This window comes from Chiloscyllium plagiosum, unplaced genomic scaffold, assembly GCF_037043375.1.
Source record: "Chiloscyllium plagiosum isolate Xiang-an unplaced genomic scaffold, Cpla_swu_hap1 HiC_scaffold_1, whole genome shotgun sequence".
NCBI lineage: Eukaryota > Metazoa > Chordata > Chondrichthyes > Orectolobiformes > Hemiscylliidae > Chiloscyllium > Chiloscyllium plagiosum.
The window spans coordinates 125309976-125325139 of NW_028270139.1; the positions used below are offsets into that span (position 1 = coordinate 125309976).

Here is a 15164-nt window from a genome sequence, read left to right on the forward strand (position 1 = left end):
GCTAGCCTGCGCCAGTTAAGTCTTAACTTACTTAGAAAATGGGGAGGTGTAAAGAAAAATTCCAATAGTGAAATGGAAATCAACCATGCTTAACAGTTTGTCAAAGTACTTTGACACGTTGGAAGCTAAGTTTGATTGCGCTCTTAACTTCCCTTACATATGGAGGCTTGCAAAGTTTGTACAAAACTGGCCCTGAACAGGGCCAATCAAACTGCCATCCAATCAGTCCCAAATTCTGAATTTGGGCAGACAGGTCAGAGTGGTATGCAGCTCCAATACTTCTGAAATAGCTCTGCTTTCATGCTAACTTTGTGAAAAGCTTAGATATTAGGAGCATCAACATCCTGGGGACTACCAGCTTCTTGACGAGAAGCTGAAAGGGACTAGCCACATAAATGCTGTTGCTCCAAGAACAGGTCAGTGACTTGGAATTCTGCAGTGAGTAACTCAGCTTCCATCCCAGATCCTGCCTGCTGTCTACAAGGCAGAAGGTGGGAGCGAGATGGAATACACTCCATTTGTCTGAATGAATGCAGAGACTGGATACCATCCAGGTCAAAGCACCATATCCATTAAAAAAAAACTCCCTCCAACAGTGAGTTCAGTAGCAGCAGTGTGTATTGTCTACAAGGTGAAAGTGAAGACTGCAGATGCTGAAGATTAGAGTTGAGAGTGTGGTGCTGGAAAAACACAGCAGGTCAGGCAGTATCTGAGAAGCAGGAGAACCGATGTTTCAGGCAAAAGCCCTTCATCAGGAATGAGGCTCGGAGCAGAGGGGGTGGAGAGATAAATGGGAAGGGGGTGGGGCTGGAGGAAAGGCAGCTGAGAATGCAATAGATGGATTGAGATGGGGGTAATAGTGACAGGTCAGGGAGAGGGTGGAGCGGACAGGTAGGACCGGTAATGAGGGCGGTGCCGAGTTGGAAGGCTGGAACTGAGATAAAGTGGGGAGAGGGGAAATGAGGAAATTGGTGAAATCCACATTGATGCCATGATTCTGAAGTGTCCAGAGATGGAAGCCGAGGTGTTCTTCTCCAAGCGTGGGGTAGTTAGGGAGTGCCAGTGGAGGAGGCCCAGACCTGCACGTCCTTGGCGGAGTGGGAGGGGGAGTTGAAATGTTCAGTCACGGGACGGTGGGGACTGGTTGGTGCAGGTACCCCAGAAATGTTCTCTGAAGCGCTCTGTGAGTAGGCGGCCCATCTCCCCAATGTAGAGGAGACCACGTCGGGAGCAACGGATACAGTAAATGACATGTGTGGAAGTGCATGTGAAACCTGCTGATGGATGTGGAAGGCTCCTTTGGGGCCTTGGACGGGGATAAGAGGGGAGGTGTGGGCACAGATTTTGAAATTCCTGCGGTAGCAGGGGAAGGTGGGTTGGTGGGGGGGCTTGGACCTGACTAGGGAGTCATAGAGGGAATGGTTGTTACGGAAAGCGGATAGGGGTGGGGAGGGAAATATATCTCCGGTGGTGGGGTGGGTTTGTGGGTGGTGGAAATGGCAGAGGATGATGCGATGTATCCAAGGTTGGTGGGGTGGAAGGTGAGGACCAGGGTGGTTCTGTCCTTGTTGGGTTTGAACGGGTGAGGTTCGAGGGCAGAGGTGCGAGAAGTCGATGAGATGTGCCAGAGGGCATCAACCACCACGTGGGAGAGGAAATTGCGATCTTTAAAGGAGGAGGCCATTTGGTGTGCTCTATGGTGGAACGGGTCCTCCTGGGAGCAGATGCGGCTGAGGGTGAGGCATTGAGAATAAGGGATAGCATTTTTTTACAGGAGGCAGGGTGGGAGGAGTTGTAGGCAAAAGTGAGGACTGCAGAGGCTGGAATTCACAGTCTAGATTAGAGTGGTGCTGGAAAAGCACAGCAGGTCAGGCAGCAACTGAGAAGCAGGAAAAACAACATTTCGGGCAAAAGCCCTTAATTCCTGATGAAGAGTCTTTGCCTGAAACTTCGATTTTCCTGGGAGGAGGTGCAGTCGAGGTAGCTGTGGGAGTCGGTTGGTTTGTAGAAAATGTCAGTGTTGAGTCAGTCACCGTTGATGGAGATGGAGAGGTCCAGGAGGCAGGTGTCGGAGATGCTCCGGGTGAATTTAAGTTTGCGATGGAATGTGTTGGTGAAGTTGATCAACTGTTCAGCCTCCTTGTGGGAGCACGAAGTGGCGCCGAAGCAGTTATCAATGTAGCAGAGGAAAAGGTGCAGCCAGTGTAACTACGGAAGATGGGCTGTTCCACATAGCTGATGAAGAGACTGGCATAGCTGGGGCCCATGGCCTTCGTATAGAGGAAGTGGGAGGATTCAAAGGAGAAACGACTGAAGGTGAGGACCAGTTCAGTCAAACTAAATCAGAGTGCCAGTGGAAGGGTGCTGGTGGGGATGTCAGGAGAGGAAGAGATGGAGGGCTTGGAGGCCCTGGTCATGGCTGATAGAGGTGTTTGGGACTGGATGTCCATGGTGAAGACGAGGTGTTGGGGGCCAGGGAAATGAATGTCTTGGAGGAGGTGAAGGACATGGGTGGTGGGGAGTTCCTGACCAAGGGGGATAGGACAGTACCGAGGTATGTGGAAAATAGTTTGGTGGGGTAGGAGCAGGCCAAGATGATGGGTCGGCCGGGGTAGTCAGGCTTGTGGATCTTGAGTAGGAGGTAGAACTGGGTGGTGCAGGGTTCCCAAACTATGAGATTGGAAGCTGTGGGTGGGAGATCCCTTGAGGTGATGAGGTTGTGTAAGGTCTGGGAGATGAGGGTTTGATGATGGGAGGTGAGGTCATGGTTGAGGAGACAGTAGGAAATGTCTTCAAGTTGGCGCTTGGCTTCAGGGGTGTAGAGGTCAGCATCGGAGGCTGACCTTACAGAGCTTTATGAAATCATGAGGGGCATGGATAGGGCAAATAGACAAGGTCTTTTCCCTGGGGTGGGGGAGTCCAGAACGAGAGGGCATAGGTTTAGGGGGAGTGGGGAAAAATGTACAAGGGACCTAAGTGGGTGGTGCATGTATGGAATGAGCTGCCACAGGAAGTGATGGAGGCTGGTACAATTACAACATTTAAAAGGCATCGGATGGGTATATGAATAGGAAGGGGTTAGAGGGTTATGGGCTAAGTGCTGGCAAATGGGACTGGATTAATTTAGGATATCTGATCGGCATAGACAAGTTGGACCGAAGGATCTGTCCCGCTTTATATGTCTCTATGACTCCAAGTCTAAAGGACAGAACTCCACTGTTGTAGGTGTTAGAAAGGTATGCGGAGTTTTATAATTTTAAACTGAGCTAAATCAGAGTTTCCCAAACTGTCTTTAGTGTCTTTAGTTAATAACGCGAGGCTCCTTTATATCCTTGTTTATCTTTATAAAAAGGTTCAATATGGCATAAATAATCGACATTTGAGGCCTGATTTCTACTTCAAAAAAGCTATTAAAAAGATAGGAGTTTTAAAAATCCCTTAAATCTAACTTGCCCATACTTCCAGACTCCCATTTCTGACTGAAGGACCATGGCAACTTATAAGCCTTGAAATGGGGGTCACATTGGAATACATTTTAGGAACCACTGAGCCAGGTGATCCAGTAAAGTGGTTTAGGGTATCATGTTCTTTCTATTTGAATTATTTTCCGTGTCAGAAGTGTGATCCTTTAAACCTTTTCAGAATGTTGAAGACAAATTTGATTCAGTCCCAACCTGCAATGACCGACTAAGTATATATTTTCAATTCATCATTCATAACTTTCACGTTTGTGAAAGGTGAGATATGTTATGGTTTGACAAATGTATAACTGTTAGCATATTTCTTATGTAATCAATGAATACATTATCAGTTTCCTCTTGCATAGCTATATGTTAATATTGTCATTTGCTTCTAACAACTAACTACTTAACAGTTCTTTTCAGGCAGTTCCATTCGGGATATCCTCAAGTTTTCGAATTTTCATCAGACTAATAACTATTATTTCATGTTACCATGTCTATTTTGAATGGATAGCTTGCAGCAGCCCATTATTCTCAGACAGTTTAAGCTTCAAGGGAGTCATGTGGAATTCTCTGTGATCATAATGTAGCCTTATTCACAAATCAGATAAGTTTGTAAGCGTGATGAGCTTGGATACAGTTAAAACACAGTCTAGAAGGAACAGGAAAATTGACTTGACAGTTGTGGTCCAAAATATACAATCTATTTTTTTGTCTGGCTATACTTGTATTAAAGGCTTGTTATGTGTGGTAATGTCTACATAAGACTACTAGATTTGTCACAGTTCCAAAATCTTTATTGTTCGTTTGCATAGCCACAATCTACTGTTACAATGTCAGTGGAATAGCAGTGTGACATACTGGAAAACTCCAGTACACTGCAAGTAGTTAGCATCTTAATGGTCCAATTTATCACCTTTCTTCACCCCACCTCAAATGAAAATTTTGAACTTAACTGCTAAAAACTCCTCCAAGGAAATGGAACTATGATATCAAACATTTATGTCTCTTCGACAACATAATTACTGCTCTAGCACTTTTATACACTCTTGAGCAAGATGCAAATAAAAAGCTGAACAGTGTGATGTGAAACCGATATCTGAGAAACTACCAAATCAGACAACATCAAACAAAAGAGAATCTAACGATTTTTCCGTGACAATAGCATCATCATCACAAAATATCCTGCTATAAATATCCTGAAGTACTCTACTTTGGAGAAATCAAACACAGACTGGGTGACCACTTTGCAGAGCACCTCCAGTCTGTGCGTAAGCAGCACCCTGACCCTTTCGCAGCTGGACATTTTAAAATCGCAGCGAAAGTGAGGACTGCAGATGCTGGAAATTAGAGTCGAAAGTGTGGAGCTGGAAAAGCAGTAGGTCAGGCAGCATCTGAGGAGAAGGAAAATCGACGTTTCGGGCAAAAGCCCTTCATCAGGAATTTCAGCACAAACACTCTCGATTTTAACATCGTGCCCTGCTCACATGTCTGTCCTCGGCATGCTAGTGTTCCAGTGAAACGCAGTGCAAACTGTAGGAACAACATGTCATCTTCAGACTAGGCACTTCACAGCCTTCTGGAATTAATATTGAATTGTGAACCATTTCTTTCCTTTCTTTTAACTTATTAACACTTCCTCCCCTCCCCCATTCCACTTACAGTCCTTTCAAGTCTGGCAGGAGACACACCATTGTTCTGCCATTCTCACATTCTGATCACTTAATGTAAACTACCAACATCTTATCTCCACCAGCACCCTACACACACTAACCCCACCACCACTGTTAGCATAAATGCTGCCCCTCCACACTTCACTTCAGCTCTGATGAAGAGTCATCTAAACCCAAAACATTAGCTTGCTCTCTCTCCATGGATGCTGCCTGACCTGCTGTGATCTTAAGCATTTGTTGATTTCGGTACAGATTCTCGCATCTGCAGTAATTTGTTCCTCCACCATAAGGATTACCATGGCAATAAACTGAAGTGAACCAGCCACGAAAATTACTGTAATTTCAAGAGCAGGCCAGAAACTTCAAATTCTCACCTTCGATCCCCACACCTGTCCACCATCTCTGAGGCACAAGTCAGGATGTGATGGAATACTCTCCACTCGCATGGATGGGTACAATTCTAACAACACTCAAGCAGTCAAGAGTGTGGTGCTGGAAAAGCACAGCAGGTCAGGCAACATCCGAGGAACAGGAGAATCGACGTTTTGGGCGTAAGCCCTTCATCAGGAATGAGGCTTGTGGGCCGGGTAGCTGACAGATAAACGGAAGGGGGAGTGGGGCTGGGGGAAGGGAGCTGGGAATGCGATATCCCATTCCTAGCTACCTTCCCCCCAGCACCAACCCCCCTCCGATTTATCTCTCAGCCACCCCGGCCCACAAGCCTCATTCCGGATGAAGGGCTTACACCCAAAACGTCGATTCTCCTATTCCTCGGATGCTGCCTGACCTGCTGTCCTTTTCCAGCACCACACTCTTAATTCTGATCTCCAGCATCTGCAGTCAACACTGAAGCAGTCCAACGCTTTACACAGATACAGTTACACTGTGGAGCTGCCCAAACAAAAGAACTGCAGCAATTAAAGGAGGCAGCTCAGCACCACCTTCTCAACAACAATTAGAAATGGACAAAAAATGCTGGCTCAGCCAGCAATACACACAGCTGATGAAAGAATTTAAAAAAAAACGTTAAGAGTGAATAATTACTTTGGGTTAGCTCCAGGAGATTTTATGTTTACTTAAGACACACTGAAATGCATCACTGTAAAGTGAGACTTCTAACTGTGTTAAAGGGAAAATATTCCCTGTAACTTGAAGTACAACTTTCCTACATAAAATAGTCTTTAGTAAAAGTAGCTTTTGGTTTATTTCCGTACTAAAATTATTGCATGATCTATGGCACAAATGTTGGCACACCACTTGCTTTAATGGTTAAGAAAACTGAAAGAATACTCTTCCACACGCTTGTAGCACATAATCTGTTGTAACTATCATGATTTGCCAACAAAATTGCTGGCATTTACACAATTTGTATCTTAGGATAGGTTTCTTTACACTTTTAGAGTGGTACTGGAAAAGCATAGCAGGTCAGGCAGCATTCAAGGAGCGGGAAAATCGACGTTTTTTTTAAGATTAGATTAGATGACTTACATTGTGGAAACAGGCCCTTCAGCCCAACAAGTCCTCACCGACCCGCCAAAGCGCACCCACCCAGACCCATTCCCCTACATTTACCCCTGCACCTAACACTCTGGGCAATTTAGCATGGCTAATTCACCTAACCTGCACATTTTTGGACTGTGGGAGGAAACTGGAACACCCGGAGGAAACACACGCAGACACGGGGAGAGTGTGCAAACTCCACACAGTCAGTCACCTGAGGCGGGAATTGAATCCGGGTCTCTGGCACTGTGAGGCAGCAGTGCTAACCACTGTGCCACCATGCCGCCCACAGGACTGATGAAGGGCTCCTGCCCGAAACATCGATTTTGCTTCTCGAATGCTGCCTGACCTGCTGTGCTTCTCCAGCCCTACACTCTTGACTCTGATCTCCAGCATATGCAGTCCTCTCTTTTGCCTTCTTTACACTTTTGACATTTGAGTTCACTGTGACTTGTCTTATTTGGTTAAATTGCACACTGTTACACAGTTCTCTCCTGTTTGTTTCTTTTCGTTCAAATAGACTTTTAGAAATACAGAGGAAGGCTATTTCTACACCCTAACATTCAAAATTATTTTTGGAGAATAATATTAGTTTAAATACTTACTATCAATTTTCCTTTCAGCATTTTTCTTTTCTGATTTCTGAGCTATACTATAGATTGAACACTAATAGATTAAAATTAGTGCCAGCCATTCTGGTTGTATGTATAATTTATATATAGTTCATTAAACAGAGGACAACCAAACTAAAGTTGTGAGGAATCTGGGACACAGAATGGTTACAGCAGAGGAGGGCATTTGACACATCAATTCCACATCTGCTTTCTGCAAAAGTGTTTCAGCTATCCCCATTCGCATAATCCTGCACAATTTCTTTCATAACTTCAGGGGTTTAACCAATCCTTTTTGAATGATTTCAAAATTGAATTGTCTCCATCACACATGTAACCAGTGCATTATAGGTCCTGAACACTGGCTGAGCTAAAGGCACGTCTTCTCATTTTATCTTTGGTTGTTTTGTGCATCAAGCTAAATCCACATTCTTTGGCTTTTGACCCTTTGCCAAAGGGAATAGTTTCTCCCTGTCTCGATTGCTCCTCATTTTGAACACACATTGGTACAGTGCAGGCGGAGTCTATTTGGTCCATTGTGTCTGTACTGGCTCTTCGAGGTTTTGATTTATTGCAAAACATTGAAATAATCATCCAATGCCCTCGTGAATGCCTCAATTGAACCTGCCTCAGCCACATTTCCAGACCCTAACACCCTGCTGCGTGAAAGGTTTTTCTTACCTCACACATTTGCTTTTTATTTTCACAAAACACTTCAAAATGTGCCCTCTTGTTCTTGATCCATTTACCAGTGGGAACAGTTCCTTCTCATCCACTCTGTCCAGATCGTTCACAATTTTGAAAACTTCAATCAAATCTTCTCTTTGCCTTCTCCTTGTCAAGGAAAGCAGTTTCAACTTTCCAAACCTTTCCTCATAACTAGTGTCTTATCCCTGAAACTATATTCATCAACCTCTTTGACACTTTCTTGAATACATTGACATTCTTCATAAAATCAGGTGTGCTATACAGAATATCCTAGCTGAATTCTAACCAGCTCTTATATAGATTAATCATAACCTCACTGTTCATCTACACTATTCCTGCTTTTATGTAGTCTAGAGTCATGCATTTTTTTTAAAAAGAAGCTCTCACTACCTGCTTTTCCACCTTTAATATTTATGTACATATACCCAGGTTTCTCTGTTCCTGTATACCCAAGAATAGTATCCTTTGCACCAAGGTGCATCATTTCACATTTCTCTGGATTGAACTTCATCTGCCACCTATCTGCCGAACTTGTCAACATCGTTTTGATGTTCTATTCTGTCCTCCTCATGATTTATAATGGTTAAAAGCTTTGCAATATCCACAACTGCCTAGCTTATTTAATCTACCAGGAAATGCCAATGCCCAACGCTGCCCGCTGGGGAACTTCACTCCAAGTTTTACTCCAACTTGGCAAATACTCCTTAACCAAAAACCTTTTTGTTTCCTATCCCTCAGCAAGTTTTGCTTCCAATGTGACCCTTTTATTTCATGATCTATAACTTTCCTCTCAATTCTGTGTAGCACTGCATTGAAAACCTTTTAGACGTCCATGAATACCAACCACATCAACAGCCTTCCCATTAACTTCAAATAACTCCATCCATTAGTTCTGCATGATTTTCCCTTAAATCTGTGCTGGGTCTTTGAAACCAATCCATATTTTTCTTTGTAATTATTAATTTTATCTTGAATAATTGTTTCAAGTCACGTATCTCAAACAGAAATTTGACTGATTTGCAATTGCTAGGTTGACCTCTGCATTCAGATACTGAAGATACTTGTTCAGTCTTGATATATTTTAAAAGATAAAGCAAGTATCGTACAAATATTTAAAACTGAAAATACATAGCAATGTGTTCATCTATCTTCCTTAGTTTTTTTACTCTACACCTCTATATGTTCGGCCTTGCAATCTGAATACCCTTTTAACCAACTTCTCAATCTGTCCTGTCACCTTCAATGATTTGTGTCCATAGACACTCAGGTTTCTGATCTTATACCTCTTTCTTTTATATTTTATAACAAACCAAATAGTTTCATACTTCTTTGCATTAAATTTCATTTGTTATATGATCTCCCCTTCCACCAACTAATCTGTCATCATCCTCACAGTTCACTTCCAGGTTGAGTGAAACTTACAAATTTTGAATCAGTGTCCTGTTCAGCCAAATCTAAGTCATGAGTATGTATTTAAAAAACAATACTGATCCTGTGTAAAACTCAACTTCAGTATTGTGTCTAACTTAGAAAGGATGTGAAGATGTTAAAGAGAGAATCACAGACGTGCAGTACAGAAACAAATCCTTCGGTCTGACTCATCAATGCCAACTAGATATCCTAACCTAATCTAGTCCAATTTGCCAGCACTTGGCCCATATACCTCTAAATCCTTCCTATTCACATACCCATCCTGATGCCTTTTAAATGTTGCAATTGTACCAGCCTCCACCATTTCCTCTGGCAGCTCATTCCATAAACGCACCACCCTCTGTGTGAAAACATTGCCCCTTAAGTCTCTTTTATATCTTTCCCCTCTCACCCTAAACCCATGCCCTCTAGTTCTGGACTCCCCCACCCCAGGTAAAAAGCTTTGTCTGTTTATCCTATCCATGCCCCTCATGATTTTACAAACACTGTAAGGTCACCCCTCAGTGTCCGATGCTCCAGGGAAAACGTCCGCAGTCTATTAAACCTCTCCCTATAGCTCAAATCCTCCAACCCTGGCAACAACTTTAAGTTTTTTCTGAACCCTTTCAAGTTTTGCAACATCCTTCCGATAGGAAGGAGACCAGAATTGCATGCGATACTCCAACAGTGGCCTAACCAATGTCCCGTAAGGCCGCAACATGACCTCCCAACTCCTATACTCAATACTCTGACCAATAAAGGAAAGCATACCAAACGCCTTCTTCACTATCCTATCTACCTGCGACTCCACTTTCAAGGAGCTATGAACCTGCACTCCAAGGTCTCTGTTCAGCAATACTCCCTAGAACCTTACCATTAAATGTATAAGTCCTCATAGACTTATACACAGAAGAAAAGACTTATGATAGCTTTTACAGGGACAGTGAACCACGGTAGCAATGATAAACTTAAGAAATGGGGGCTGTTCTCTTTCAAGGAAAGTTGATTGAGGAGGGAAAGTTGATTGAGGGGGGAAAGGGATACTTACCCTTCACCCTTCAAGGCAAAAGTCGTGACTTAGAGTTAAATGAATACTGTGCATTAGTCTTCCTCTACGAGGTAAATGCTGCCTCAGCCATCGGGACAGATAAGTCACTAAAAGGTTTAAAATTAGTAAGGTGGTGGTTTGAGGAGAAAGTGAGGACTGCAGATGCTGGAGATCAGAGCTGAAAATGTGTTGCTGGAAAAGCGCAGCAGGTCAGGCAGCATCCAAGGAACAGGAGAATCGACGTTACGGGCATAAGCCCTTCTTCAGGAATCCTTCAGGTAAGGTGGTGGTTTGGTTAAGCTTTTTGTAGTTTAAGTGTGATGAAGCACCAACATTAGATGAGATGTATCCAAGGATCCTGAAGGAAGGGACAGTGGAAACTGCAGAAGGACTGGCTCAGAGGGCATAATAATCTACACTGTTTGTAAGATCATATGTTTCATCAATGACCTTTTCTATATCGTAAGGTCAGAAGTCAGGATGCTTGCTGATGATTACACACTGCTCACCAGTACTCACAACAACTCAGATCCTGAAGCAGTTGTTGTCCATAAGTAGCAATACCAGGACAACTTCTAGCCTTAGGCTGTGGAGTCACAAGCTAAATGAATACCACACAAGTGCCATGAAAGAACTACCTCCAACAAGAGAGAATCTAAGCATCTCACCTTTTTGGGATTACTGTTGACTAGAAATTGAACTGGACTGGCCATATTAATACTGTGGCTACAAGAACAGGTCAGAACCTAGGAACTCCGTGGTGAGTAACTCATCACTGGTCTCCCCAGTGCCTGACCACCATTTACAAAGCACTGAGTGATGTGACGGAATATTCTCCACTTTTCTAGACGTGTGCAGCTCCAACACCACTCAGGAGGCTTCACACTCCGTGGGATAAAGCAACCCGGAGCCACCACCTTCAGCATTCATTCCCTTCACCACGTCAGAAATATGTGCTATCTACAAGATGTACTGCAGTAGCTCAAGATTTCTCCAACAGCACCTTTCAAACCCATAACCTTGATTACCTAGATGGACAAGGGGATAAGATGCACTGGAATATTAAGTTCCCCTCCAAACCACACAATATTCTGACTTGTCACTGGGTCAAAATCCTGGATCTCCCTTCCCAGCAATATGATGTCCCCACACGCCATGTGCGACAGCAGTGATGAGCTGCCTTCCCCAGTTTCTCCAGGGCAAGTACTGGATGGACAATAAATGCTGATTTCAGAGACAGCCAAATGCCGTGAAATAATAACGATAATTTTAAAAGATCAGAAATAAAGTAATTTTGTTTGGAATGCAACATAAGCACAGCATTAAGCAGCTGAACAGAATACAAGCTTGCACTGAAACAGAGATGGAGCAATAGCAGTTTATCTCACAGATGAAAGTTACAATGTTTGGAGTGGAAATACACGATGCTGACTTAAGTTTGATAAGACAGGTAATTCCATACAACATATAGGACCTTTTTTGCATTATAAAGACCAAGGCAATTGTTATGCTTTCCTTGCCAAAGATAATGCAATGGGTTCAATAGCTTAGTTCTTAGCCACACGAAGTAAATTTTTTTTTAGTGCAGACTGTACAACATGACTATGTTTTAAACATTGGATTTTATAATCAGACAAAAGTGCACTTGAGACTGATTTGAAACACAGAAAGAAGAATGGGAAGAAGTTGTCCCATGACTTGTTGAGGATTTTATAAAAATACTAAAGCAGATAATATCTTTTTCATACGTGTTATTTGTGTTGTTTTCATCCTCTTTTTTAAAATTTGATATTTTAGTTATTTGCGGCATTAAAGATGTATGCTGAATGCATGATATTTATATGATCATAAAACAGCAGTAGGCCATTCAGCTATTTTGAGCCTATCCTACCATTTAATGAGATTATGGCTGTTCTGATAATCCTCACCACCACATTTCTGCCAGATTCTCTAGATTCCTTTACTGATTAGAAATCAGTACCTTGAATATGTTTAATGATGCAACTTCAACAGCCTTCTGCAGTAAAGAGTTCCAAAGATTAATTTCCTCACAACCACCTGATGAAGGAGCTATGCTCCGAAAGCTAGTGATTCCAATTAAACCTGTTGGACTATAACCTGGTGTTGTGTGATTTTTAACTAAAAAAAAATCTTGCTCATCACTATGTTAAATGGCTAATCCCTTATTTTGACATTACGTCCTCTCATCTACAAGGTCTCCAACAAGAGGAAACAATCTCCCATTAACTATCCTGTTAACCCTTCTAAAAACCTTGCACATTTTAATTAAGTTATGTCTCAGTCTTCTAAACTTTAATGAGTAAAAGCCCAATCCAGACAAGCTATCCTCATTAAAAAAAATCTCTTCATACCCAGAATGAGGCTAGTGTACTTTCTGTGGACTGCCTTCAATGCCAATGTATCTCTCCTTCAATAAGAGACCAAACTGTACAGAGTATTTCAGGTATGGTCTGGCTAATGATTTGTATAGTTTTAGCAAAATCTCTCAATATTTATACTTCATTCCTTTTGAAATACATTTAATCGTAACATTTGCCTTCTCCATTACCACTGAACTTCAGTGCTAACTTTTTATGCTTCATACACAAGGATCCTCAAATTTCTGTTTCCAGATTTCTGTAAACCCCATATAAATAATATTCAGCTTTTTCTATTCTTCTTGCCAAAGTGCATAACCTCACATTTTCCTACATGATATTCCACCTACCACGTTTTCACCCACCCAGTCAACCTGTACAAATCCCTCTATAGACTCTTTCATTACCCTCAGCACATGCCCTCTCACTTATTTGTGTCATCTATAAATGTGACATTCATTTTCCTCATCCAAGTCACTAATTTAGATAGTAAATAATTGTGAACCCATCACTGGTCCCTGTGGTACTCGACTTGTGGAACGTTATCAGCCTGAAAATTCCCCTTTACCTCAACTCGTCTTCTATTCGTTAGCCAATCCTCTATTCATGCTAATATGCTGTCCCAATACTATGGACTTTTATCTTACTGAATGCCTTTTGAAAATCCAAACATATTACATTATCCTGCTTGTTACCTCCTCAGAGAACTGTAATAAATTTCTCAGGCATGATTTCTCCTTCATGAAGTCACGTTGACTCTATTTGATTATGTCATGTTTTTCTAAACTACATCATGTTTTTCTTACTACATCATTTATAATGGACTCGAACATTTTACCATGTCAGATGACAGACCTTCAGATTCAAAAGAAACACAATTCGCAAGTTGGTTAATAAATAAACTTCACAAATGCCCTCCTTATTGAACTTCATCTGCCCCAGATATGAACGTAAAGTAATTTGAGCGCTGGATATGCCAATAATGGAACAGCAGCCAAATACACTATTAAACAGGACTAGACAATCTACTGCCAACAAGATTCACATTTACCTCCTATTTAAGTTCTGGTACTTTGACTTAAATTTATTTGGTACTTTGAAAGGTAAACTTTTAAATAGACAAACACAGAAACACACTGCTTAAATTCAGTCTTGCAGTAGGGTAGGATTTTTTTTTCAAACAACAGAAGACAGAAGAGGAATAATTTCACACAGTGCATTTAGACTACCCTCTGTCATTTTAATTCTGTGCTCCTCTCAGAGCTTTGCTTTGTAGTTACCTTGTTTGATCTGTCCCTGTACAGTGATGGAAGAGACTGGAGGGGAAAGTTTCCCTTTAGTCATCTCCAGGGTGCTTGGTTTCTGTGGTCTGCAAGGAATAACAATCAAATATTAATTACAGACTTTGAAACAGATCAAGCCTTCTTGATGTTTAGGATTTGAAGCTCTACCATATCAGTCAAATGTTGTAAAATTTAGTGTCGATCCAGCTCATTAACAAATCACTAGATAACTACAGTCTTATAGTTACAACTCATTTGATTTAAAAGCAGCACACAAATTAGAGAAAACTCTTCTCTGCTACAGTCCAGATTTAAAAGGTACCCAAAGGGATACTCCAAACTCCAAAATATAAAAGGCATTTACTATTTATTAAAACCAAGTCATCATGTTCATGTGGTGTTCTGTGAGATACACATGTGAACACAATAATATCAGAAAGATAAGCTTAATGTTGGCAATCATTACAGATTTCCGAAATATACCATAAACAGAAATAAATAATAGATAGACCTGAATGCTTCAGCATGAAGACTTTATGCCTTGCATGAAAAGCCAAATGATGTATTCAAATAAATATTCATTTCTGGGGATAATATTTTAATGTTGCCTTCCTGAAATTAAACTATTATGTTGTGAGAAAATTGCAGAGGTATCACAGTATTATTTTTAGCTTTGTTGCTGTTTTGAAATTTAGTCAAACTTCAATTATGGCTTTTGTGTTGCAATAGATTTAACTTCATTGTCAACAAGGTTGGAGACATAAAAACTGCAGATGCTGGAATCTAAAGTAGACAAACAGGAGGCTAGAAGAACACAGCAAGCCAGGCAGCATCAGGAGTTGGAGAAGTCAACGTTTTGGGTGCAACCCTTCTTCAGGACAGGGGGTGGAGACATTCCACTCCCATGTATCCCAGATGTTCACCTATTTTGAACAACGTTATTTTCCCCACCTCTGTCATACACACAGCTCTCCACCTCCTCCATTCCCCACTCCACTGCTCTAAACCTACAACCCTTCCCAAATGCAATAAAGACAGAGTTCCCCTTGTCCTCACCTACTGCCCAACTAGAGTCCGCATCCAACATATCAT

At 41.9% G+C, this 15164-nt stretch overlaps 1 protein-coding gene across 5 annotated transcripts in view; it reads right to left on the reverse strand.

Moving 5' to 3' along the window:
• The window catches only part of wdr7 (WD repeat domain 7), a 686509-nt gene that overhangs the window by 474671 nt on the left and 196674 nt on the right, over positions 1-15164 (reverse strand). For all 5 annotated transcript variants that reach the window (XM_043675775.2, XM_043675690.2, XM_043675605.2 and 2 more), the window contains one exon: positions 14070-14158. In XM_043675775.2, coding sequence (XP_043531710.1) covers positions 14070-14158 — 89 coding nt within the window. The remainder of the gene's footprint in view (positions 1-14069; positions 14159-15164) is intronic.